This window comes from Pyrus communis, chromosome 17 (genome assembly GCF_041283825.1).
Source record: "Pyrus communis isolate YQ-2024b chromosome 17, ASM4128382v1, whole genome shotgun sequence".
Lineage (NCBI taxonomy): Eukaryota > Viridiplantae > Streptophyta > Magnoliopsida > Rosales > Rosaceae > Pyrus > Pyrus communis.
In genome coordinates, this window is record NC_142581.1 from 10,467,196 (window position 1) to 10,495,146 (window position 27,951).

Below are 27,951 nucleotides of genomic sequence, written 5' to 3' on the forward strand. Positions count from 1 at the left end.
ATTTAATTCATTCTTTATTAGTATTATACTTCCCTTAATTTACGTAAAACTCTTAAATTTTATTCATCAACGGTTAAAATGAGAGGTCTTTTTTTTTTTTCTTTTCAACCACAACAGCGCTCAGCCTAAAACTAAATTTAACATCTTACTTTATGAACAAATCAATAACTCTTAAAATTAAAACCTAAAGTCTTATTTAGTTTTATTAAAATATATTATTTACGTTGCCAAGTGAAGAATAAAAAACTTCGAACTTTTCCTCCTCCCCTTTTTGAAATTTCATATATTTTATCCTTCAAATTCCCAACCCATAACAATATTAGGATTGTAAATTTGTCCGTTCTCTTTAACTTTTTACTAGATTTATATATTTCATATATTTTGTTCTCTAAATTCCCATTCCATTCTTCTCATCTTTGTTTGAAAATTCCCAATCTATTTTTTATTGACTTGGAGTGATAATAGAGAGTGTGACATCCCACATCACCCAGGGGAGTGATCTTTATATGTATATTCTCATCCCTACCTAGCACGAGGCCTTTTGGGAGCTCACTGGCTTCGAGTTCCGTAGGAACTTCGAAGTTAAGCGAGAAGGGGGCTAGAGCAATCCCATGATGGGTGACCCACTGGGAAGTTGCTCGTGAGTTCCCAAAAACAAAACCGTGAGGGAATGGTAAGCCCAAAGCAGACAATATCGTGCTACGATGGTGGAGCGGGCCCGAGAAGTGATATGCCCTGGGCTGGGATGTGATAGAAAGACTATCTACTTAGCCATATTTTGAGACCACATGATAATATAGAAGTTAATAATTGGACTACTATTTAAATCATTAAAGAAAGAATTTAATTATCAATTGTCATATCATGTGGTCTTCAAAATATGGTCTAAAAACATGGTCTTCCTAACATTTTATATTGACTTGATATTGAAAGGTTAATTTCTCTTAATCCTCCTTAATTTTGATTAATAACTCTCTCTATTGACTTGATTTTTCAAAGGTTAATTTCAACATGAAAAAAAAAAAACATTAGCTCCTCAATAAATTTAACTAGATCACAACTCCAAACACGTGTTATATTTTCTTGTAAATCTATCTATTTATTTTATTTCTTTAACATTTATGTGAGGCACCTCCTCATGTAATTTCATGACTCCTCCACTACATGCGGCCCTACCAAAAATTCTCTTCATAGTCAAAACTTGTTTCTAAAAACCGACCTGTAAATTAAGGAAAGGTATTCAATAGCTCTTAAACAGCCTCATATTAATATATTATGCCGTAACACATTGTTGCCTCAACATGTTGTTGCTGGGTGCTTGCATGCTATGGTGGTCTACGTACCGAGGTCAAATAAGACAGTCGTGCTCGTGCTCGTGCTCGTGCTCGCGCATGTTGAACGTGCAAAAAGTTAAACTTCTAAGTAATTTTTCTGGCATTATCAATACCATGACTTTGAAAAACCTGATTTGACATCGTATCACAAAGTTTACCCTTAGGAAGTAACTTAGATAGTGCAAGTAATGATACTACACAACATCGAGAAGTAACTTAGATGGTGCAAGTATCGCTAACTTTTAAGATTATAATTAGTCAGATAATTCGAATTTGGCACCTAATTTGGCATAATTTCAAAGGTCAAATTACAAAATCTATTCCGAGGCGGCTAAAATTTGAACCTAATCTTTGTCCGTATGGATGAGGCTGCTGCGCTGCCCTTGTGCCTTGCTCCTCTCTAATTTATTAAAACTAATTAAACACATTTTTTAAGACACCACTAGCATTCGTATTTGGTCCACCTCAAGTCCTTCAATGAGAATTTCATGTCTATGTTCTCACTTTTCTCAGCATTCACGCGGCCACCAGTCAATACTAAACTATAAACAAAGAAACATTTTTCTTGCGTTTAATAAAGTAATTGATCGCCACTCAGTGCTATTATCTGATAGTATTCATTTTTATTTGAAAATGAGAGGTAATAAGTTCGAATTTTATGGATGGAAAATTCGATCCCAAATTAGGTTGCTCATTGTGTGATTTAGCTGAATTCCCCCTCTTTTTAATGTAAAAAATATCGATATACTAAAAAAAAGGTAATTGATCATGGACCTGGACGTCCATGGTCCCATCGTCTTCTACATAGGATGTATTTAAAGATTTTTATCATAAATAATCTTGGAAATTGACTCGTCCATCAAGATTGTCTGTAAGGTTAAAAATTCTTAACTATAATCCTTCATAAATTACAATGAACAAGTGTCGCGTTAATTTATAATAAATTCAAGACTAAGAGACGTGTAATTCAATCATATCACTACCTACATGTTGGCATATATAAATCCATTTGTATGTGTATATAATTAGGGTAAATTACACAAAACTACCTTAATTATTGATTGAATCACAATCTCATACCTCATATTTTGAAAATTACAAAATCATACCTCATTTTACGAATTTGTTGCAATATTAGACATTCGTTAATTTTTTTGTTAAATACTGACTTGGTTTAGTCGGAACCCAATTGGATTAAAAAATTAATTAAATATTAAAATTTTAAAAACAAAATCATTTAAATAATTTTCATTAAAAAATGTGGGACCCACCCTCTTCAAACCAACCACCTATGTCCCTAACCAAAATTAATCACTGTAGCCAAAATCTCCATGCCAATTTCCTCCATGTCCATCCTCCGTCACCGCACCATCATCCCACTACCACCGCCGCCCTCCTAACCGTCGCCAAACTCATCCCAAATCTCAATTCTCCAGTACGTCTCTGTCGCTGAAGGCTCGTATTTTTCTCAGACAGACAGAGAGACCGAGGAGAGGGGATGGAGGGTCAGCGGGCCGCTCTGTTTCAATGCCAGCGAATTGGCTGCAACGCCATGTTTTCCGATGACGACAATCCCGAAGGTTCCTGTCAATATCATAATTCAGTCCTCCCTTTCTTACTGTGCTCTGGTTTGGATGTGAGAGAAGCAAAGAAGATTATCGCTTTCCCTTTTTCCTTTGGTTCAATTTGAATAATTAAAATACCCCAACTGAGATTAGTCACAAAATTCTGTTTTTTTAATTCTTATTATTTGCTTGTAATTTGCTTTTTAGTTTAAACAGCACCAGAACCCTAGCAGGCGGTGGATGTCAACCTGACGCGGTCGTCTCCACCGATTCACATCCCTGCAGTCCGTGACCTCCCTCTTCCTCTTTCTAGTGTAATGAATAAAAAATAATAATTTATTATTAATTAATTAATTTTTTTATTCTAATTGGCAAACGAGTGGATCCCGTTTCTGCCATGTCATCATTTAACAGTTAAATTGATAGAAAACTTAACAGAGGTCTAACATTGAAACGAATTCATAAATTATGGTATGATATTGCAATGTTTAAAACGTGAGGTATGAGATAATGGTTCGACCTATACTTGAAGTAGTTTTGAGTAATTTACCCTATATATAATAAGAGCACCAAACTCTTCCTCAATACCAAACCAGCTTAATTTGGCAGATGGTTTTCTTGAGCCATCTTGTGGTTTCCAGAAATGAAATAATCCTCACAACTTAAAATCATGGCATCCAAAGAAGAAAAAGCACATTCTTTCATCCCAATTATACTCATTCTCTTGTTGGTTTCTTCGGCTTCAGCAGCAACAGCAGGACAAGAAGCAGAAGCAGAAGCACTTCTGAATTGGAAAGCTAGCCTTGACAACAGCACAAGTCCCTCCCTCTTGCCTTCATGGGTTGGAAACAACATATGCAATTGGGAAGGAATTGCTTGCCACAATTTTGGAAGCATAACACAAATAAACCTCACTTCTTCCGGCTTAAGAGGTACACTTCATGCACTTAGTTTCTCATCTTTCCCAAGTCTCATGAGCCTTAACCTGAGCCACAATGCGATTTTCGGAACAATCCCATTGGAGATAGGGTTTTTGAAAAGCCTTCAAATCCTTGATCTTGCTGGAAACAACATCAATGGGTCCATTCCACATGCAGTTGGAATGTTGGGCAACCTAACCATTCTGTCCCTCCAACAAAACAATCTCTCTGGAAATCTCCCTGCAGAAATATGCATGCTGAATTCACTCAGTGTGATCAATGTAGCGCTTAACAGTCTCATGGGTTCGATTCCAGAAGCAATCGGAAACCTGTCCAGCTTAACTGTTCTTGCCCTTCAAGGCAACAATTTCTCCGGCGCAATTCCTTCCACTATAGGCAACCTGAGTAGCCTCAAGGAGTTGTATTTGATGGGAAATCAATTAATTGGAAATATCCCACCTGAAATAGGAAAGCTCAAATTTCTTACTCATTTGGGATTGGTGGATAACAAACTCAATGGCTCTCTTCCATCAGGACTGAATAATTTTACATTTTTGAAGCAGTTGTTTTTGAGCAACAACTTTTTTTCCGGCAGCATTCCCCACGATATATGCATCAGCGGAGTCCTCGAACTGTTTACGGCACACAACAATCAGTTGACAGGCCCCATGCCTAGAAGCTTGAGGAACTGCACCAGTTTAGTTAGATTGAGGCTTGAGAAGAACCAGCTGACAGCAAATATAGCTCAACAGTTTGGCATTTATCCGAAACTAATTTACGTCTATTTGAGTTACAACAGATTCTATGGTGAGCTATCAGAAAACTGGGAGCAGTGCCAAAACTTACAAAGCTTGAGGCTTGGCAACAACAGAATTTCCGGGGAGATACCTCGGTTTGAGGGATCAATTCAGCTCCATGTACTTGACCTATCTTCGAATAATCTCACCGGGACAATCCCAAAGGAACTAGGGAAGTTGACATCCTTGTTCAACCTCAACCTAGGTGACAACAAACTTTCAGGCAGTGTGCCTTCGGAGATTGGATTGCTAACCAGTCTACAACATCTTAACTTAGCAGCAAATGATTTCAGTGGACTAATTCCAGAAAAATTAGACGGGTGCAGAGTGTTGTTGAACTTGAACTTGAGCAGAAACAGATTTAGTGAGAGCATTCCTCTTCAGATGGCAAGCATAAACGCTCTTCAAGTTCTCGATCTCAGTCAAAATTCACTGATGAGTGAAATCCCACCACAGCTTGGAAATTTGATGATGTTGGAAACCTTGAATCTCTCCCACAACAAGCTCTCTGGTTCGATCCCATCTACGTTCGATAACTTGTTGAGCTTGACAGTTGTTGACATGTCATACAATCATTTGGAGGGTCCTCTTCCCAACAACAGAGCGTTCCACGAGGCCTTGGTTCTAGCATTTGCGAATAACACAGGCTTGTGTGGCAATGCCACAGGTTTGAATGTTTGTCCGTCCGAAACGAGAGGGGATAAAAAGAGCAGGAAATCGGTTATCTTCATTGTAGTCCTTATTTTAGGCATCCTGCTGTTTGCATTTGTGGTAACCGGGATTCTTTGCGTGATCTGCTATCCACGGGAAGTGCAAAATGAAGACCAGTTTGCGGTTTGGAGTTATGATGGAAGACTTGAGTATGAAGACATCATTAAAGCCACAGAGGGATTCAACTCCAAAAATTTTGTGGGGGTGGGAGGCAATGCAAGTGTTTATAAAGCTGAGCTGCCCACAGGTCGGATTGTTGCGGTGAAGAAACTCCACATGCTACAGGATAGTGGAGTGGCAAACATCAAGGCTTTCGAGAGTGAGGTTCGTACTCTATCAGAGATTCGTCACAGAAACATTTTGAAGCTTTATGGTTTCTGTTCGCATCCGCAGCACCCTCTTTTGTTGTATGATTTCATAAACGGAGGAAGCTTGCAAAAGATACTGACCGACGAAAACCATGCGGTTAAGTTTGGATGGATTGAGAGGGTGAATGCTGTCAAGGATGTTGCTAATGCATTGTCGTATATGCACCATGATTGTTCACCTCCGATATTACATCGAGACATTTCAAGTAAGAACATCTTGCTGGACTTGGAATATGGAGCTTATGTTTCCGATTTTGGTGCAGCTAAGCTCTTGAATCTTGAGACTTCAAATTGGACTTCATTTGCAGGCACATTCGGATACAGTGCTCCAGGTACTTATCTTCTGCTTGAATTCTTCCATTTAACATAAGTACTTATTTCCTGCTTTTACTCATCATGACTTGGTCTTTGTTTTGCAGAGTTAGCATACACGATGGAAACAAATGAGAAATGCGATGTTTATAGCTTTGGAGTGGTAGCACTAGAAATGATCATGGGAAAGCATCCCGGAGACCTCCTCTCCTATTTTTTGTCATTGTCATCAACATCAACACCCAAACCTATACAACTGAACGATGTCTTGGACAAGAGGCTCCCGCCTCCTGGAAATCTTGCTGTGGAAAAAGTGATCACTGTTGCAAACCTTGCACATGCGTGCGTGCGAACGAATCCACAATCTCGACCAACCATGCGACAAATTTCCCATGAGTTGTCATTTTGAAGGACCTTTTTTGCCATAGATGTTTGAAATGATTAGCTCATGATTCTTGATTAGGAATCTATGCTTTCTTCTTTCAATGTAATTCTTCATATGTTTAATGTATATTTACAATCGCTCTTTGAAATATAAGTTACAATGAATGTAGTCTTCACATCGTATGGGATGAGACACTGATTCAGAAAACCGGACTTCGCTGCTTAAATCTTCGGATACTGTGAGCCTGCTTGGCTATTTATGCATTGAGTTGCAAGAATTCTCGGGTTGCGCTTTGGGAAATTTTGGGGTAATTCTGATAGGCATCGCATGGGAAGGGAACGGAAGGGGATCCATGGTTATGGGCTCGTCGGGATAAAGCAAAGACCAATCATAACGAGTAACAACGAAATGCACGAAGATGAGGATATTCAACTTGGCCAGTTTGCAGCCTGCACACACTCTTGGCCCTCCCCCGAATGGAAGGAACACATACGGTGGGACTGACTCCTCAAACCAACTTGGATCAAAACTCAGAGGATCTTGAAAGTATTCAGAGTTGTAATGTGTTCCATATGTTGTCCACAACACCTGCATGAAATTAAGCACTAGAAAGTAGTCCAAGCACTGTAAGTACACACCGGTGTAAAAATGTAAGGTGCAAAGCAGAAGGCATGTACCTTCCATCCTCTGGGAATGGTAAAGCCTTTACTCAATGTCGGCGATGACTTTCCTAAAGGAGTCGAAGATTGGAGGGAATAGGCGCATGCTTTCACGCGCAACCTGCCAGGTATACTTCATCTTCTTTGTGTCATCCTGTGTCAGATTTTCACCTTGGTCTTTTGCTTCTCATTATCTCAGCATGTTCTGATATAATGAAATGTAACTCACCGATAAGTTCATGATTGAAATCGATGAACTTGGACTGCACGAAATGTTACATACCTTTCAGTAGAACACTATGGCAATAAGGATGCTGAGCCAACATTTTGAAAGTTATGGCAATGGCGAAAGAAGTAGTATCATGAGCTGCAAAAACAAGCAACACCACATTATCAACAACCTCCTCCTCAGTGATTTCTCCCCGAATCATCCCAGCCACCAATTGTGAAAGCAATGTTCCTCCCTGCTCCTCCTCCGCTTCTATCTTGCCTTCCATTTGCATCCTCTTCTCTTTCACTACTTCAATCAGCATATTCTCTATGAACCAGGATCCTCGCCGGATCCATTCCCTAGGGATCTTAGGGATCACGCAATCGTGTCCGTTCAGCATATATCGTGCGGTTAGAAATCATTTAAAATTCAAATATAAATAGTACTTAACAAAAACTAACCGCACGATATACGATCAACGGACACGATTGCGTGATTCCTAGGATCCCTAGGGAATGGATCTGGCGAGGATCATGGTTCATTCTCTATCTCCACCCTCGCTTTCTTTGCTCTCCAAAACCTCGAACCAGGAATCTGAATTGGCACTGTGAAAACTGTTGGAAATTTTGAGTAGAAATTTCATTGTCCCACATTGGCCATTCCTAAAAGGTTTCCTCACTTTATAAGATTTTGTCTCTTATAGATAGTGATTGGAGTAATGGACTTTTGAGAATGAAATTGGGCTCAACCTTGGGGTTGGGCTTTGGGGCGTACTAATTAATTAATAATTAATATAATTAATTATAAAAAGATGAGTCTTGGGCCTCAGGGCTCTGAAAATTAAATTCTTTAATTAATTTCGAATTTAATTAAATTATTTTTGAACAGACTCATCTTTGCAGATGAAGTTTGAAGCCAATGGAAAAATGTAGAGAGCACAGCACCCCTCTGAAGAGATGTCTCCCAACAGTCACATCACATTCTCATACCTGTTATGAACATGCATAATTCCACTATATATACATCCATCTGCATGACATTTAGAACACAGAAATTATCAAATTCTTCTTCTACATTCCTAAACCTTCTTACTGAGAGAATCACACATAAATTCGCCAAAAGTTAAGTTTTCCAGTGCTGGAATTCTAACTTGATCGTTGAATCCTGGTGAAGCAGACGTCCATAGAACTACAAGCACTGAGTAGGGACGAAATTTCTGTTTCAGGGACATTGCAGTATGCAAGCCTCGATCTTCAAGTTGTCTGTTTTATATTTTTGTTTTGTTCATACTCTATTAATTTAATATTAGCATTTATTATTTATTAACATATATAATTTTATCACAGATTATTGACATATATCCAACACCACATTATCAACAACTTCCTCCTCATTGATTTCTCCCCGAATCATCCCAGCCACCAATTGTGAAAGCAATGTTCCTCCCTGCTCCTCCTCCGCTTCTATCTTGCCTTCCATTTGCATCCTCTTCTCTCTCACTACTTCAATCAGCATATTCGCTATCTCCACCCTCGCTTTCTTTGCTCTCCAAAACCTCGAACCAGGAATCTGAACTGGCACTGTGAAAACCCCTTCCAAAACTCTCTCAAATGTTCTCAACATCTCTGCCTCCACAATGATCCCGAAAAAGCACTCAAACACTATAGTAAACGTCAAAATTTTCGTCGAGCGGTAAAGGCTAATCTCGTCCTGGCCTTTCCACTTTGTGTCCAAATGCAACCGCACAGAGTGGCATATTTTAGGCACCAAAGTCTCAAGCCCCGCCTGGCCAAGGCTCGCCCCTATAAGCCCGCGCAGGCAGCGGTGCCGCTTCCCTTGCTTTTCCATGATGGAGTCCTTTCCATCAGATGAACCGACGCCGAAGGCCACGATCTCACCACCAACTTGAATTCATTGGACAGCAGGAACTTGTTAGCATTGGCTCCATTTACAATCACAGTTGGTGATCTCATCAGGTGCGTTGTGAAGATTTTACCATATTTCGCAATCCGGGGTAGAACGAAATCATCAAACAAACTGTTCTTCCGTTGAGATTTGTAGAACTCCATTGTTTGGCCTAACCAAGGGAGCCCCATTTCGTCCGGTGGCAGTCTTTTCTTATTCGTGTTACGGCGTTTCTTGTGCCCCAATAAAACGATGAAAAAGACCGTTGCAGCTAAGAAACAGAACAAACAAAAAGAATAATGATTGCTAATTTCATTTGCCATCGATGATTTCATGGACTAAAAAAGTTTGACATTTTATAGTTATAATTATATGTGGTATCATGTGAGCAAATTGTTTTTGCTTTCAGAAAAGTCAACCAATCATGAAGTAGTAAACCGTCCCAGGACTATTTTATCACAAATCAACAGCTCAGATTTTCCCGTTACGTTGACTCAACGTTAAGTTGCATATTGTCGAAAAATGTGATCGGCCACAGAAAAGAAATCCCAAAAAATCTGGTAGGGTTGCTGATGCGATGATGAAGATTAACTAACACATGATGTAAACCGTGGAATCTTTTCAATCTCTCATGATTGTTGATTTCAACAAAAGAGACTTGTCACTAACAATACAGTACGATTTGAATTTGACTTTTATAATGTTGAGTTTAGCATCAAATTATTGCAAACCGTTGTGCAGTTTAGTTTAGCCTCTCAACTTAAATAACGATACTAAGAAAAATATAAGAAGAGACCTTGGAAGTCTCCATGCTGGAACTGCTTCACAATAATGTCGAATTTATGCTTAAATCGGACTTAAACAAACCTTTAATCAAAAATAAAATTCGAGTGACACAAAACCAACAATGAGCAATACACAATGCAATTTAGTGCCCCTTAATTTATTGACGTTTAGTGTCCTTTTATTGACTTTTTAATGCTTCCTCCTTGCATAATGCAATTCAGTAACGAATTTCATTTATGTATATTTCGTGTATTATATGTATGGAACAATTTATAAAGAGTGTGGTAAAACCAATGCTATTTATCATCATTGCCTCATGCATAAATTAACCACATCCATGTTAGGGACCAAAATTTGTGTATCCACGTGTGGATTATTATTCCAAAAATTTGTGGATCCATGCATAAATTAACCACGTCCATGGTAAGTTGCATATTTCGAAATGGGTGACCGACCACAGAAAAGAAAAGAAATCCCGAAAAATCTGGTAGGGTTGCTGATATGATGATGAAGATTAACTAAGAGGTGATGAAAACCGTGGAATCTTTTCAATTTTGATTTCAACAACAAGAAATACTTGTCATTAGCAAAACGGTCTTAAGTTTGACTTCTATAAGGTTGAGTTCAGTATCAAATTATTGCGTAATTTGGCTTTATGCATAGATTGTTACAAACTTTTAGTTAAAAATAGAATATGAGTGACACAAACCCGACAATTAAGGATAAACAAATGCAATTTAGTGCCTCCCTTATCGACGTTTTAGTGTCTCCTCCCTACACAATGCAATTTAGTAACCAAATTCATTTGTGTATATTTTTGTATTATAGGTATGCAGCAATTTATAAAGATTGTGGTCAAACCAAATGCTAAGAAACCATATTTATCATCATGCGAAGGGCGTGTCTCATGCATAAATTAATCACAGCCATGTTAGGGACCAAATCTTGTGGATCCATTTGTGGAATATTATTACTCAAGATAAGCTTTATATATATACACCATGAAACGATAAGCTTTATAAATACACACCATGGAATGATAAGCTCTCCTTAAGTGCATGATCCTCCAACACGGAAGATAAGATAGGTTAGTGTATATAAATCCGAGTAATGTTATTTTGTTACACTTATATTCTAGGAAAAATACTCATATTCAACGCATTGTGAATATGAACCATGCATTTGTAGACATCGAAATTTTAAATAAATGTTTACTAACACATTAAAGTTTTGATATGTCAGAGTATACGTGGCATGTGCCATGTGTCTCACAAATTATATAAATGAACGTGACTCATCAAAATTGGACGAGTCATCAAGAAGGACACGTGTCAACACTTGGTGGAAAGAAATTATTTGATTTTAATTTAACTAAATCAAATATTAATTGGTGGAGTCAAATCATGAATCGACCCACAAATCGAGTCCTGGTTCTTTTGTCAATTAAGCCCACAATCAAGGCCAAATCTATCCGCAGGCAAAACTTGAAGAGTCTATAAATACGAGGCTCCAAGACAAAGAAAGGGGGCCAGAAAAATCATTCATGGCCATACGCTGAAGCTTTAAAACTCTGAAGCTCTCAAACCCCCCAAACACCCAAGACACTCAAGAAAACTCAGAAAACCCTCTGCATTCTTCTTCAAACCCATAAAGAATCATTAAGCACTACGACACCGTGCCGGTTCTTCCATCGCCACAAGTCAAATCCATGCGGCAGTCATTCATCCCAGATCAATTCATTGTGACTCTCGGATCAACAACACACATCTACGCATCTTTGGAGATCGAATCAAAGGATCAACCTTGTAAACAGAGATTGCAACCCTAAACTCATTAATACAAATACAATTATTTTGTACACATATTCGTTTCATTTGCTACAGAAATTTCGTGTTTACAGCATTTCAACAAGAGCGGACACAATCAATGATCCATATTCAGTCTGAAAACAGAAGCATCGATCTCACGCTGATTAACTTATCCACTCCATTTGATCATGTAGCCAGTACCTAGTAATTAAGGCTTTGAGTACCTTTCCTATTCCAAGAATTCGAACAGAACCAAGAATCCACCCATACTATGCATATACACAAATATTTTGAGGATGTAGTTTGAGAGGGAGTCGGTTGTTGTAGCATTTGCTGGTATAAATTATAACCACATTTGTTTGAAGGGATTCAGGCTTTTGGACTTTTTGCACACAGAGCAGAAGCAGCAGTAAAGTCATATTTCTGTAGCAAAAACAAATTGGGGACCTGTGCGTATTTATAATAGAGAATTTTAACGAAAAGTTCACGATACTATTTACTTTAACGAAAAATCATATTTTTACACTAAAAAGTCAATCCTGGTACTATTCACTTTACATTTTATTTTGTCTTTATCGTTAAAATTCAAAATTTTTAAATCATTTTCATTAGTTTTTCTTTTATAATATTTGCAGCCACACACTCTCTCTCCTGTCAGTCTCTCTCTCTCTCTTTCTCTCTCTCCTGTCAGGAAACTCCACAGAAGTAGCACTTGTGTACTGCAGAGACAATGAAACCCACGCTCTCCTCTCCCAAGAAAACCAAATGGGATCTTAATGGGAATTCTAAGAAAGGTCTGGGTCAAGAAAAAGTGTTTCTACAACATAGCAAATTAGCCTCTGAGTTTGGAATTGATGAATTAGGTTATATCATTAATCTTGATTACCATTGGACAAACCCATTGTTCTTTGACTCATTTGTAATTCGGTACGGATGTCCGACCCTGTCATATGTAGAGTACCTTTTATAAATTATTTATCTATTTTGATCTCACCAGATGTGAAAATTACCCTAATTAGATAACCATACTTAACCCAAACTTGTGGAAAGCCTCGATCATATGAGAATATATTTTTCCTAGAAGGAGAGAAAAGTTTTGTAGTATTTCCCACATGAAAAAAAAAATCATAAATTTGGGCTTTGATGGCAAAAAAATGTCATTGGGATTCTCAAAATGTGAGACCAAACCAACCAGAGCTGTTGAAATAGCTCAAAGGAGTTTCTCAAGGCATATATTTGTCTGGTTACTGCATCAACTTCCTGGAGAATTTTAGGGGATTAATGCTTTCAACGACCACCAGAAACCCTCTTATTATTTCAGTTCACATGAAAGCTTTCATCAGTTTCTAGCTAAGCTAGTAGCTAGCAAGCTCCATAGGCCTTGCCATCGATCACTGGCACTGCTGCTAAATTTAACTTAGAGCTTCACAGTTCGCTGTTACACAGCCATTAATTAACTAGGGCTTTCTCTAAATGTGTGACAACTCAGGATCCCCATTGGCCATGCTCTCTCTCTTACACAGCCATTGAACTTTGGTTGAAAACTTGAAGTAAAATCTCATCACTTTCATGTCGTACTCTCACTTGGGATTTTCTAGTATGCTCCAGGTCTTGTACATCAGAATTTTTAGCTGTCAGATTCTTGGTCAAGAATTCAACAACCAAACGGTTGAAAATCATGATCTATAGCATACACTAGAGCATAGTAAAATAATTACTCGGTTCCTTTCGTATGCTTAAAATTTATGGTCAATCGCAGATTTGAAACTTGAAAAGAAATTCAATTGCAAAACCCTACTTCGATGTCTTCTTTACTCACCCCTCCCACACATTTGTGCAATCTCACCTACTTCTCTGCAGATCTCATTAACCTTCATACAGAACCCACTTCTCTCTCTCTCTCTCTCTCTCTCTCTCTCTCTCTATAGAAATTTTAGTCGTTGCCATCTGTTACACAAATGTACCATATTTGTTGAAGAAAATATTATATACCATATCTTTAACATATATATTTTCCTGGCTACAATTTCCACTGCAACGTTTTGAGCTAGCCAGTTGCAAATTTATAAGCAGACCAAGGTGGGGAATTTGCATGAAATCGTGACCAAATCTTCAAAAATGTGATGCCCGACAAGAAGTTGGTCCAATTTTAATTTCCTTATCCAACAACAATCACAAAGATCTTCATGTATATGGATTAAATGGTTTCCAATTTTCCAACCCATAAAAAATATGAAGATGGTAAAGAGGATATGGACGTGAAAAGTGCTTTAGAAATCTTTCATGTAGCGCATCGCAATTTACACAAATTTATGGGTACGGCTCCACTATTTCCGAAACAATTTTATGTACCAAATTGTAATTAACTTAATACATAATCTCGTATTTAACACATCATCCCTTCAGGTTGAATTGGGACCAGGATGAGCTAATACAAGGATAATGATATTGGAAAATTGACAGGTTGGTCAAGGCTTGACTTGGTTTTGAGATTATTTCAAATTGGGTTCAGGCTCTATTCAGGGTTTTTATCTTAAATAGCAATGCAAGACACACTTCAGCACATTTAGGCTTAACTAATTAAGCTGGTTAGAGTAATGTGCTTCTCTGCTACACTTAAGTTCAAACCTCGCTCCTAATTTTTTATATTGGATAAGAATTTTATTAAAATTAAAAAAATAAGCTAGTTGAAGGAGAACAACTTTCAAGTGGCACGGATGCCGATGTATCGTGGTGTCTTCTGACAATCATATAATGTCAAATGAAGAGAAACCTACTTATATCATTATATCATTTACACAAGACGCAATCATAGTGTACTTATGTTACAGAAGTCCTCTAGCTGAAGGCCGATCATGCATTGGTTTCCAAATATTGTACCACCCACAAGGCTAGGGGAGGGGATATATGTTTTTTCTTGGTAGAATTTATAATTTTATGTAATATCATGCTCTTTAAGCTTCAATTTTGGAAGTAAAGGCTTCATCAAGAAAAAGAAAAAAGCAATGAGCTCTCTAATCCCAGTTATACAATCTGTCCAGATCACAACCAATATTATGTCAACACCCATATCAGAGAGAGAGAGAGAGAGAGAGAGATTATGGTATGTGTCTCAAAAGCTAGCAACTTGAGAAGTTGATATCATTACTGTAAGAAACACAAGGGAGTAAATAGGAGGAGTAAATGCACCTTCAACACAGCAACTAACTACAACACTCCTTCACCTGCTAATATTAACTTCTCCCTTATATATTCACCCTCTTCCTCCTCCCTACACTTACTCCACCACCCTTCTTCCCTTCTTCTCGCTAATTCCTTACTCTTCAAAGTAAGCGGACAAAAATGGAGAGAGTGAGAAGCAATGCTGCCTCTTTGTTTCTATGGACTTTGGTTGCTGGGTTGCTTTCCCAGAACTTGGTCATCCCTGTCATGTCCTCCACTGTCCAAGACCAGAAGAACTTCTACTCTCCAGCAGACCCCCACTCCGGCAGCCCCCATGGAGGTCCCTCTCTCCCTCTCTCTCTCTCTCTCTCTCTCTCTCTCTCTCTCTCTCAAATGATATTATGTCAAGCATTCACTAATATGTGTTCTCATTGACCTCTCCTACTAATTCAGGTTCACACGGAACTCCTTCCAGCCCACCATCACACGGTGGCGGCTCTCAAAGCCCCCCGTCTCATGGAGGTGGTGGAAGCTACAACCCTTCACTATCACCACCTTCCAACTGTGGCACCCCACCAGCACACCACAACCCAACTCCATCACATGACCCTAGCACTCCATCCACTCCATCAACTCCAAGCGGTGGTGGCTACTACTACTCTCCACCACCTACTTATGGCGGCAGCCCCCCAACCACACCAGAAATCGGTACCCCTCCCACCCCAGTCATTCTAAGCCCCCCGATCCCAGTCATTGGAACCCCACCAATTGACCCAAACACCCCAACCATCCCTTCTCCGCCTTTTCTTCCTGGCCCCAACTCCCTTCCACCCTTCACATGCAAGTAAGTAACTGGTTTAAATAATACGCAGTGATTAGCTGGTAACTAGTATCAATCTACAGTATTTGGCACATTACTATTATTTGGTTGATATTTGACTACATTATCGACTATGCACCGGATGTTGTAGACGGTAAAATGATCACGTACAAAAATGGTACATATTCATAACTTAAACTTCATCTCTAATTCATGCCTTGTTTTGCAGCTACTGGGGGAGCCATCCCACACTAATATGGGGTCTGTTGGGCTGGTGGGGAACTTTGGGCAATTCTTTTGGCGTGTCTAGTCTTCCAGGGATCGGATCCGGCACCATGAGCCTCCCGCAGGCACTTTCCAACACCCGCACCGACGGGCTAGGAGAGCTATACAGACAAGGAACTGCTGCCTTGTTGAATGCCATGATGGATAACAGGTTCCACTTCACCACCAACAAAGTCAGGGACAGCTTCGTCAGTGCACTGGGATCGAACAAGGCTGCAGCAACTCAAGCCCGCGTTTTCAAGCTTGCCAACGAAGGAAAACTCAAGCCCAGAGCCTGATCTCAATCACAATCATATTTGCTTTCATTTAATTTAAGTTCAAAGTTCATCTTTATGAGTTGTTAATTACTTATATCTACTTAAGAGAGACTTCAGAGTGTTTGTTTATTATTATTCTAGAACGTTACGTTCTTAGTTTCTAATCAAATTTGCAGCAATGTTAAGATATGCGAACTTTGGTTTACATTTATTTAATACTTAGCTTTTATCATCTTAATTAGTTTTTAATATAATTCAAGATTTTATTGAGTTCATATCTCATGCAGTATAAATAGAAGCAACAATACTACAAGCGCTAAAACGAATCCCAAATTTTAGATACTCAATTAATGTGAAAACGATATGACAATGTTAATTTATGAAAAAAAAAAAAGTACATGAAATTCACCTAAAAATTACATGTTAATAAAACTATAGTACTAAAGATAAAGATGCCAAGTCATAACAGTTCATATAATTTTAGTTAGAAAATCATTCTTGTTATAACTGTATTATTACATCTGTATAGTTTAGTTAGGTGGTTATGTTCACAGGCTGTCATAGATATTTTGGTACATAGCCTTAAATATATATATATATAGATATCGAAATGTAAGTAAAAAGTTAAGTTGTGAAAAGTAAATGAGAAGAGGAATATTAAGATAGAAATCATCTCTCTGTTCTTTAAGTCTCTTTATGGTATCAGAGCCACCGCCTCACGGCTCTCTTCGATCATCCTCTCTTCCGCCGTGCTCTCGTCTCCGTTCACTCATCTCATCTTCGATCTGTGAGATATTACCAGTGTTGTTCTTCGATCTCGCATCTTAGATCTTGCATCTTGTTATCTGATGGCGTCGCCCACCGGTTCCTCTTCTCCGACTCCGAATCCCAATTCCTCTTCTCCAAACCCTAATTTGTCTAATTCGTACGCTTCTCTCACGATTCAGAACATCGGAAGCATGGTGCCGATCAAGCTCAAGCGTTCGAATTACCTACCATGGTGTGCTCTCTTTGCCCTTATTCTTCGCCGGTACAAGCTTCTCGGACTCATTGATGGCACTGAGCCCTGTCCGGCGCCATTTCTACCAGATCAATCGATCAATCCTGTTTTCTAGAATTGGTATGAGAAAGATCAGAATCTTCTCATCTGGTTCAATTCAACACTCTCTGAAGAAGTCATTCCCTTCACTGTCGGCGTTTCGTCTTCTAGAGATCTGTGGCTTAAACTTGAGCAGCCATTCGGTGGTGTTTCTGATGCGCACATTCATTAGCTTCGTTCTCGCCTTCAGTGCATTCAGAAGAACTCTCAATCAATGGTGGATTATCTGCAGCAGATCAAAGAAATTTCAGATTCCCTCACTACAGCAGGCGCTTCGATTTCAGATCGAGATCTAATTGCTGCTACACTGGCTGGTTTTCCTGATGAGTTCGAATCATTCATCGACTCCATCATGCTTCGTCTCTCTTCCACATCTCTTGACGAGTTGCATGGATTATTACTCACCAAGGAGCTTTCCATGAATCGACGAAAGCAACTTGCCTCTTCTGCACCTACTGAACCGTTTCATGCTCTCTCGGTTCACGCTTCACCGCCTCTTCTTCCTACACCACCTCAGGATTTTGCTGCTCAACAGACTCGTCTCCATAACTCTTCTCGATATAACTCCTATCGTGGCCGGAATAATCGATTTTCTAATAATCGAGGACACAGAGGCAATCATCAGGGCAACTACACTCATGGCTTCACCTCTGGATCCAATCGTGGTCATCATTCCTCCTCTCGTGGTTCATTTTCATCGGGTGCTCGTAATCCCTGCCAGATCTGTGGGAATACAAGTCATGAGGCAATCGATTGCTTTGATCGCATGAATCCAGATATTTCTGGTAAAATCCCTCCAGGAAAGCTTGCTGCAATGTGTGCGCGCTATCAATCCAAGTCCTCTTCTCCTTCCTGGCTCATTGATTCTGGAGCAACTTCTCACATAACCAATGACATCTCCAACATCTCGTCTCCATCTCCTTATACTGGTGAAGATAAAGTCTACATTGGTGATGGTAAAGGTCTTCCCATCACTCATACTGGTTCCTCTTTGTTACATGCTCCTCATCATTCCTTTAAATTGAACAATTTACTTCATGTTCCTCAAATGAAGCACAACTTATTGTCTGCTTTTCAATTTGTTAATGACAATTAATGTTCATTAACCCTTGATTCTGATGGATCCTCTGTAAAGGATCGTTCTACGGGGAAGATGCTTTTGCGGGGACCAGTTAGAGATGGCTCCTATCCTTTGCAAAGCTTTCCTTCCAGAGGTATCTCTTCTGTTTCTTCATCAGCATTCGTCAGTATTAAAGCTCCAGTGAAGATTTGGCACAGTCGATTGGGTCATCCCTCATCTACCATTTTTCGGAAAGTAATCTCTAGTAATCGTTTTGCACTGCATGGTAAATCCTCCGTTGACTTCTTCTGCTCAGACTGTGCCATTGCTAAGAATCATAAACTGTCATTTTCTCCTGCTAAGTCATCAATTCCTCATAGTTTAGCTTTAATTCATTGTGATGTATGGGGACCTGCCCCTGTGACTTCTGTGAGTGGTTTTCAGTATTATCTGTTGTTAGTAGATGATTACACCAGATATAGCTGGTTCTTTCCATTAAGAAGAAAATCTGAGGTGTTTTCTACCTTTGTAACTTTCAAGAACTATGTGGAAAAATCAGTTGGCAATCAAATAAAGACTATACGTTCTGATTCAGGGGGTGAGTTCACTAGTGCTTCTTTTCAGTCTTATCTCCATTTGAATGGCATTTCTCATCAGTACAGCTGCCCACATACACCTGAACAGAATGGATGTGTAGAACGCAAGCATCGACATCTTGTAGAAACAGCACGAACACTGTTAGTAGCTTCTCAAGTCCCTTCCGTTTATTGGGTTGAAGCCTTCTCCACTGCCATTTACTTGATCAACAGGTTACCCATTTCTGGTCTTCTAAAATCTCCATGGGAGTTACTATTTCACACACTCCCTGACTACACTCGCCTACGGATCTTTGGGTGTAATTGCTTCCCATGGTTAAAACCTTATGTTCACTCTAAACTTGATGGCAAAAGCAAGCAGTGTGTTTTTCTTGGGTACAGCTTACAACATAAGGGTTATAGGTGCTTAGACACAGCCACTGCCCGAGTTTACATCTCTCGGCATGTTCAATTTGATGAGACCTCATTTCCCTTCACTACCAAGACATCTTCATTCTCTCCTTCTACCCTTCCTCTCTCTCCTACCTTTGATCTACATTTTCCTATTTCTACCCTAAACTCTGCTCCAACATGCTCTCCTCCTATCAACCCTATTACCCCTGCTTCCTCTCCTAGTGCTCTTGTCTCCCAAGTCCTGATCCAATCTCCATCACCTTCTCCACCTTTGCCAAGTCATAACACACATCCAATGGTCACTCGATCAAAAAATGGTATTTTTAAGCCTCGGGCCTACAATGCTACCAAACATCCCCTCTCATCCTCTATTGATTATATCCCCACAACTTACAATCAAGCTTCTAAGTTTGCTGAGTGGAGAACTGCAATGTAGGCTGAATTTAATGCCCTCCAATCCATTGGTACATGGATCTTGGTTCATTCTTCTTCCAATCAAAATATTGTTGGCTGTAAATGGGTATTTAGAATAAAAAAGAAGCCTGATGACACAGTTGACAGGTATAAAGCCCGGCTTGTTGCCAAGGGATTTCACCAACAAGAGGGTCTAGACTATCAAGAGACATTCAGTCCTGTCGCAAAGCCTGTCACCATTCGCATACTGTTAACCTTTGCTGTCCAGTTTAATTGGTTTCTTCATCAACTCGATATTAGCAATGCTTTTCTTCATGGTGATTTAAAGGAAGAAGTTTTCATGCATCAGCCACCTGGTTTCAGTGATCCAAACTATCCAAATCATGTGTGTAAATTGAAAAAGTCCCTGTATGGACTCAAACAGGCCCCACGGGCGTGGTTTGATAAGTTGTTTCAGTCTCTTCAGTCTCTCGACTTTACTCAGTCCTCCTCTGATGCATCTCTCTTTGTTCTCCAGGCTCCAGTTCTTGTGGTTGTACTTGTCTATGTAGACGATATATTGGTCAGTGGTCTGGATTCTTCAGCCTGCCATCTGTTCATTCAGAAGCTAAGTTCTTTGTTTCCTGTCAAAGACTTAGGTCCCTTACATTACTTCTTGGGACTTGAAGTCCAACGCACCACAGAAGGATTATTTTTACATCAAGGGAAATATTTGTTGGACCTTTTGCACAAGACAAAAATGGAGGGTGCTAAGCCTTGTTCGACACCTCTTGGTACTGTCAAACTGGATCACAGTGGTACACCTTTGGCAAATCCAACCAAGTATCGATCCATTGTGGGAGGTCTTCAGTATCTCACTTGGACTCGGCCTGATATCTCCTTTGCAGTCAACCAAGTATGCCAATTTATGCATACTCCTACTGACTTACATCTGCAAGCAGCCAAGAGAATTTTGCGCTTTCTCAAAGGTACATCTTCTCATGGCATCTGGTTTCTTAAGGGTCCTCTTACTCTATCAGCATACTCTGATGCAGACTGGGCTGGTTGCCCATTTGATAGACGATCCACGAGTGGATTTTGTGTGTATCTTGGCTCCAATTTAGTCAGCTGGAGTGCTAAAAAGCAGTCTACAGTAGCTCGTTCTTCTACTGAGGCTGAATATCGGTCTCTTGCTCACACTGCCGCTGAAATTACCTGGATCTGCAAGGTTTTCAGAGATTTTGGTTTCCCCTTCACGCTCCAACCTACCATCTGGTGCGACAACATCTCTGCCATTTCACTTGCATCCAACCCTGTTTTTCATGCCCGAACTAAACACGTGGAAATCGATTACCACTATATCAGGGAGTTGGTCTTTGCCAATCTGGTTAAAATTCAGTATGTCTGTAGTCAGGATCAGATCGCAGATATTCACACCAAATCTCTGTCTAAACATCGGTTTCTCTTCCTTCAATCCAAGCTCTCTCTTGGAACTCCTAGTCTTTCCAAGCTCAGCTTGAGGGGGTGTAAAGATAAAGATGCCAAGTCATAACAGTTCATATAATTTTAGTTAGAAAATCATTCTTGTTATAACTGTATTATTACATCTGTATAGGTTAGTTAGGTGGTTATGTTTACAGGCTGTCATAGATATTTTGGTACATAGCCTTAAACATATATATAGATATCGAAATGTAAGTAAAAAGTTAAGTTGTGAAAAGTAAATGAGAAGAGGAATATTAAGATAGAAATCATCTCTCTATTCTTTAAGTCTCTTTAAGTACCACCTCTGCAGCTCATACTGCTGAACGCGTGTTTCGTGTTGCAGAAAAGAAATTGTGCAAGGACCACCGTCTTAAATTATCAGTACGGACCATTTCTTGTTAAGTGAAAGCATGAAATCTCCAAGTTGTAATCGATCTCCTAATCCTAATGACATCTTAACTCGCGTGCTAATCATACTCGAACGGATATCTGTAGAAAATGCAAAACACAAGCACAAGAACATAACAGAAATAAAACTGCTAGCACTGTTAACGGGAAGAAGAAACGTAACAAAAGTTTTAATCATATACAAATCCTAGTTTCCCTCCCTTTCTAAATGGATCGCCAAGTTGCATACGTGAGTAAGGCCAATTCTAGCTGAGAAGCACCCTCCATCCACTTCCCCCTTTCCGTGTGCCCAAAAGCCCGCCCGCCCGGTTTATGAGCCCCCCCATAGATTAGAGTATTAATTTAGAATACGCTATGTCAAACAAAAATCTATATCATTAAGTCCACTTCTGATTGAAGAAGTTTAAGAAGGGATAACTAAAAACTAGGGAGTGAGGCAGTTGAATGGGAGTGTGAGGCCAAAAAGATGAGAGCAACTTACATGGAATAAGTTTACTGTCACCTAATGTCACAATCCAGTAAAATAATGACATGTGTTTCATTGAAATCGGCTACTATGACAGCAGTGAACCCATTCTATATAAGTTATTTTCCACAAAGATTGATGAGATATATATAGCTTTCCTTGGTCCCCTGTATCTGCAGAATGCCCTCTTAAATGGCATGTTCAAACTTTTCTCAGCATAATATAATGTTTAAAAGGAGGACACATCCAGCTAAATTAACCAAAAACATTTGAACCAGGAGAACAACTTGCATGATATGGATACATCTTCATGTGATATCCCATGCTAATGAAATAAGGACATGTGGTAAAAGCTTACATGTCTTTATTTTACTAGTATGAAACGTCACCATAACGGTGTATTCATGTCATATAAGTCATTCTTTTTTGAACTAAATCACAATTCATTAAATCACAAACATAACATTACAAAAGCTAGTCTTGGTCAAATGTGTAGCCGATGCTAAAGCAAATACACGGTACATAATTACGTACAAAAGCACACAATACAAACAAAACAAAACTTGGTATGAGCTAAATAAGCGACAAAGATCATATAATTGAAATTTGACTTAAATGCAAGTCCCAGCCAAGGTCAATTAGAGAAACAAGCTTAATCTATTAAATCCTCTCTGGATTTTTTGTGAGGATTTTAGAGATTCGTGAATCGTATCTGTTATTATATATCGTGTGGTCAATTATTATCAAGAATTGTTTATGTTTATTTTTAAATAAAAATATTTAAAATAATTTTTGATCGCACGATGTATGATAAACGGGCACAATTCACGAACCTTCGGGATCATCACAAAGAGGATCCGGACTCATTTATTAAATGTACTTAATAGTACAATGAAGGATTAAATATAATAATAAATGGATACCTACCCAACTTACAAAAAGGAAATATAAGAAATATGTTAAAGGGGACAAAAGAGTGGCGCCATTGTTGTCCGCATATTTTTAAAGTTTTTTTTTTTTTAATTCAAAAGGGTTTTGAAATTGATATAATCCCTTATTTTGGTGTATAGGATTTAAAATTGTTAGAAGCTATCCTTAAGGCCAAATATTTGTTAAAATCAATACTTCGTCAATAATTTTGATCATTTCGTAAAAAATATTTGTTAAATAAAGCGATGACAAAAATACCTTCAAAAATTTTCAATTCATTTTAGCCCTTTATTTATTAAATTGTGTATTTTTGTCATTTTGGTGCTTATGTGCTAGAAATTTTTCACGAAATGATCAAAATGATTTATGGTGAATAAACTCAAGGACTACTTCTTTCGATTTCAAATCTTAAGGACCAAAGTGAGGAATTATACCAATTTCAAGGACTATTTTGGCTAAAGCCTATTTTTAGTTTCTGCCCCATGAAAACCAGTTAGACTCTAACTCACCCCTCCAACCAATGAAAATAACATTAAGTCTAATAAGGTTTATTTGATGAGAGAGAGATGAAGAGTCCACAGAACCGTCCACGGAGGGTTCTCCCGTGGAGATTGCGGAAGGGGTGGAGGAGGGGAGGGAGGAGGTGACAACAGGGAGAGAGAAAATAGAGCGAAATGAGTAAAACCCGCAATTATAATATATGCCATGAGCAAAGCTTTGAGTGTAAACAGAATTAAGTAAAGTGGTGGTAGCAGATGAATCTGCAATGTGATGCTTATAGCTATATGATTTTATGACAGCAGTTAAGTGACCATCCATTGTCCAACCTAGAAAGTGCATGCAAGTTGGTTTCTAAATGTTTTGGGGATTAGGGGACAAGACGACTAAATGCCATCTTCTATTTACTTAAAGAGTAGTGCTTCTGATATTTTCTTGTGCAACCCACGGATGCCTGTCCCAAGATGCATCTGTTACTTGTGCAACCCATTCGATCGCTAAACATGTTCCCTCAGTACAAGCAGCATTAATTCCAACATGCACATAATAATTCTCCGGCAATTGGATGTATATATTTCGACGTGTTTTTTACAAAGCACATCTAGCAAAAGCATGAGCAAAAGTGCTTCCGACAAAAGTAGTCCCAAACGGGCTGTAATTCTACATGAACAACTAGACATAGGTGGTGCATCTCTATCTCGTGCTTGTGATTACATGGTTAGTCAATCAAATATGACACTCAAGATCAACCAGGATACAGTAATACAGAATAGCTATCGAGTTTTTACGCTCTTATTTTCCTACTGGTTATCGGTTGTTCACATTTATCCAAAAGAACGATTGAAGATGTGTTTTCCAAATCCCCTCCAAGACAAAGTACTGAAGGAAAAGCTGGTGCTACGCCGTACATACCCCTTAAATTACTACAAAGCCGGGGCCAGATCCACCGAATCAGGCAGATCAAGAGAGAATTTGACAAGCAGTTACTTCATATGAGATTCAAACCATTTAAACATCCTGTCAGCGTGCAAGCTAGTCATTTCATGGTACGCAAATGCAAGATTTAACTCCTCCTGGATATAATGGGTCAGATGGTCGTCTGGAGAAACAATTTTACTCTCTCTGACAGCTTCTTTCCAACGTGTTTTACGCCCATCATTCTTCATATATCCGTTCTCATCGATAAAACCCTTTTCCGGAAGAGTTCAAACAACTTAGCAGAAACAGACTGATCAAGACCTGGGATTCTATCAGCTAACAGATGTGGCGACAAGGGGAACTCCATGCATTCAATCTCTGCAACATCGTCATCAACACCTTTCTTTTTCAAAATTTTCACGTACTTAATTACCTATCTTTTGCCGCCTAATCATATCTTTGGGCATGTGCATGAAAAGTGTAGGGGGTAGCTCTCTTCGATTTTCATTTGATCAAACACCCCTACAGCAATCATGATTGCAATACCATTGAACTTCAACACAGTGGCAAGCACAGAAACAAAGAATCCCCCAGAAGAGGCCCCCATAGCAACAAGAGGAAGCTTTTTAAGCTTGTTTTTTCTCAACCCACCATCTGATAATATGCTTAGCAAAAATTATCTCCTTCCTCATAGTCCAACATGTCCCTGCACTTGATATAGTAAGGACAGCAAACTTTCGGGAAAGAGCAAGAAGAGCAATTAGCCGTTCCTCTGGCAAACCAATGCAGTCAGGGCAGTGAGAAGATTTATCCCAAAAATATAGAGCTCTACCTCCGCAACCATGAGCCAGAAAAAGAAGTGCTTTAGGCGAATCTGGTATTTGCCATATTACTTCCGTTCCATTTGGAAACTCTAAGGTTGGAGAAAATTTCACCACTGACTCAAAGCTATTCCACTTTTCCTCTGGAAGTCCAAGTAATGAACTGGTCTTTTGATCAGTGTTGCCAACTGACAATACGAAAACCAGAAGAAATAGTGTAAAACACACTGCCAGAAATGCAACCCAACGTGTTGGAGGCCCATTCCATGCCTTCGACTTGTTTCCGTTCTTCCACATTATTACTGAAAACAAAATATTGGGGAAAAAATCTTCAGATGAAGTTTTCTTAAATCAGGAAAAAAAAAAAAAGTGGTAAAGTGCAGAAACAGCGGTTGAGAATATGTTCATTGTAATTCAAAAAGAATTTCCACAATCCCCATTTCTTCTCTGAGAGTACTAGATTAGAATATTCTAGTTCCATTTTGTTAATCTTAATTTTTTTTTTATCTTAATTTAGTAGTTCAGGGACAGAGGTCTAGGACCGAAGGGGTAGAAGAAGACCTAGGAAGACTTTGGAAGAGACTCTAAGAAAAGACTTAGAGTACTTAGATCTAACGTAAAATATGACACAGAACCGAGCGCAATGACGTTTTAGGATTCATATAGCCGACCCCACTTAGTAGAAAAAAGGCTTTGTTGTTGTTAATTTAATAGTTCAATACCCCAGAATACAAACACTGCAACAACCTGAGACAAACTCAACAATCACAGCATCAAAGCATTTTAAATCAATGGAAAACATAGAGCTGGCAACAGAGATAAACTCCATTACATACAAATCACTAAGAATCGGTTTTCAGGAAGTCAAATCGTCGCCCAACTTTCACGTACTGGAAACGGCTAAAGAAGGAGCAACCTTAGAGAATATGCATATAAAATTTCAAGGAGTGCTTATGCTGAATTTTTTTTTTTTTATTTACCTTTAAACTTAAATCTTTTCTTGAGCATTTTTCGGGTTCCTCTACGAGTGTAGAAGCACTATTTTAAAGGTGCACGTGCTAAATCTGTAGTCTTGATAAACCCTTTTCTAATCTTCCCTAATTTGATCAAGTCCCAGTTGGGTCTAACTAATGATGAATTAAGTAAACACATTTTTCTATCAACTTGGAAATATCACAAACATTTCTAAAGCTACAATCTTTTGATGAAAGACACAATCTTTGATGAGGAAATGCATGGGAAAACACTACACAAAGAGCATTTTTGTTTGAGTCGAACCAAAGTATATACACAGTTAACATACAGATTCTTTCCTAATATTTTGTCATCCTATATTTTCTCGGAAACCAAACAAGTCGTAAGAAAATTCTAACATTCGAAAAAAAAGGACCCGCTAGATCCTGTTCTGGAAGTGAGTTTTTTCTCTCAGAATTTGGTGTGGTTTTCTACGTTGTGGAAGACCACCATTGTGTCGGTTCCAATGGGTTATCAAAGGGGATTTGGGCCCGGAAATTTTGGGCTCAGTCCATGACGGCCCGTAAGGGTAAATATGAATAACTAAGATTGTTACAAAAATTAGCACTTACAAATTTATCATACAAAATATTTTCTGGTAATTTTGTAACTCTTTTTTCTTTGACAAGAGACAATAGTAAAATTTCATTACTGAATCACAAGTACAAAAAGTCCACGACAATTACAAGAGTTGTCACATGGGTATAATCTTCCGTGACCAAATAAATTGTTCTATAATTCACACAAACTAGAGTTAATAATAACCCCCTAATTGGCAACCGCAACCACAACCACACACCCACTAGCACTGTCAGTTCAAATCTATTAAAAAGACGGCAGACGGAACAAATCTATACCGCAGCCCATGTAATGTCACCGCCAAACAAGCGAGACTACATCAAAACCATCACTTGGCAAAGATAGGCCACAATGAAAAACCAAGTCTGACAATTGGGGTCACATCAAACCACTGCTCACAAATTGGCCACATCACTCATAAGGCGAGACATTACCCATTACAAGCGGTACAAACAAGCCTACACTGATGCTACACAAATCCGAGAAAACGAAATCCTGTAGGCTTAGGTCCATTGACTGGCCCATCACCACCTGTGAGTGGAGAGGGGTAGGAAGAGAGGAGTGGAGAGGCTAGGTGGAGAGGAACGCTAGAAGGAGGCGGGAGAGGCTGTCGTCGGCCCTAAGCCAAAGCAAAGGACCAGTGGTTGAAGTTTGCAAGGTTTGGGTTTGGGTTTGGGTTTGTGTTTGGAGAGGAGGATTTTGTAACTCTAATGCAAGGATCGATGTATGCCGGAATTCTCTAACGCAAGAACTCAAATTTAGTTTAATAGTATTCATTTTTATTTGTAAGCGAGAAGTCTATGTTTCGACTCATTTATGGGGCTTGGGCTGTAAATAAAAAAACTAAATTACATTTTGGTTCATGTACTTTATCTGGAATTTCACCTTCGTTCCTGTAATTTTTATTTTTTTTGGTTTATGTACTTTATCTGGAATTTCACCTTCATTCTTGTAATTTTTTTTTTTTTTTGGTTGCATTTTCATACTCGCAGGTATCTTATCAGTT

At 38.9% G+C, this 27,951-nt stretch overlaps 2 protein-coding genes and 2 pseudogenes across 3 annotated transcripts; 2 read left to right on the forward strand and 2 right to left on the reverse strand.

The window, feature by feature from the left end:
* The first annotated feature begins 2,631 nt into the window (after positions 1 to 2,631).
* LOC137749293 (uncharacterized) lies at positions 2,632 to 6,599 on the forward strand. Of its 2 annotated transcripts, XM_088688722.1 has the most exons (3): positions 2,632 to 2,914; positions 3,107 to 6,027; positions 6,115 to 6,599. In XM_088688722.1, exons 2-3 carry the CDS (start codon positions 3,570 to 3,572, stop codon positions 6,414 to 6,416), a joined length of 2,760 nt encoding a protein of 919 aa, XP_088544848.1. In that variant the 5' UTR covers positions 2,632 to 2,914; positions 3,107 to 3,569; the 3' UTR covers positions 6,417 to 6,599. The 2 variants fall into 2 exon arrangements, with proteins under 2 accessions (XP_088544848.1, XP_088544847.1); XM_088688721.1 differs by having other exon boundaries at positions 2,632 to 6,027.
* On the reverse strand, positions 6,481 to 9,490 carry LOC137709086 (taxadiene 5-alpha-hydroxylase-like; annotated as a pseudogene).
* Positions 9,491 to 14,904: 5,414 nt separating this feature from the next.
* LOC137709419 (protodermal factor 1-like) lies at positions 14,905 to 16,480 on the forward strand. The gene is made up of 3 exons (XM_068448509.2): positions 14,905 to 15,263; positions 15,377 to 15,767; positions 15,973 to 16,480. The coding sequence occupies exons 1-3, from the start codon at positions 15,104 to 15,106 to the stop codon at positions 16,304 to 16,306; spliced, it is 885 nt and encodes a 294-aa protein (XP_068304610.2). The 5' UTR covers positions 14,905 to 15,103; the 3' UTR covers positions 16,307 to 16,480.
* An 8,116-nt stretch (positions 16,481 to 24,596) lies between these two features.
* Positions 24,597 to 25,653, reverse strand: LOC137709085 (uncharacterized; annotated as a pseudogene).
* Between the last annotated feature and the right edge of the window lie 2,298 nt (positions 25,654 to 27,951).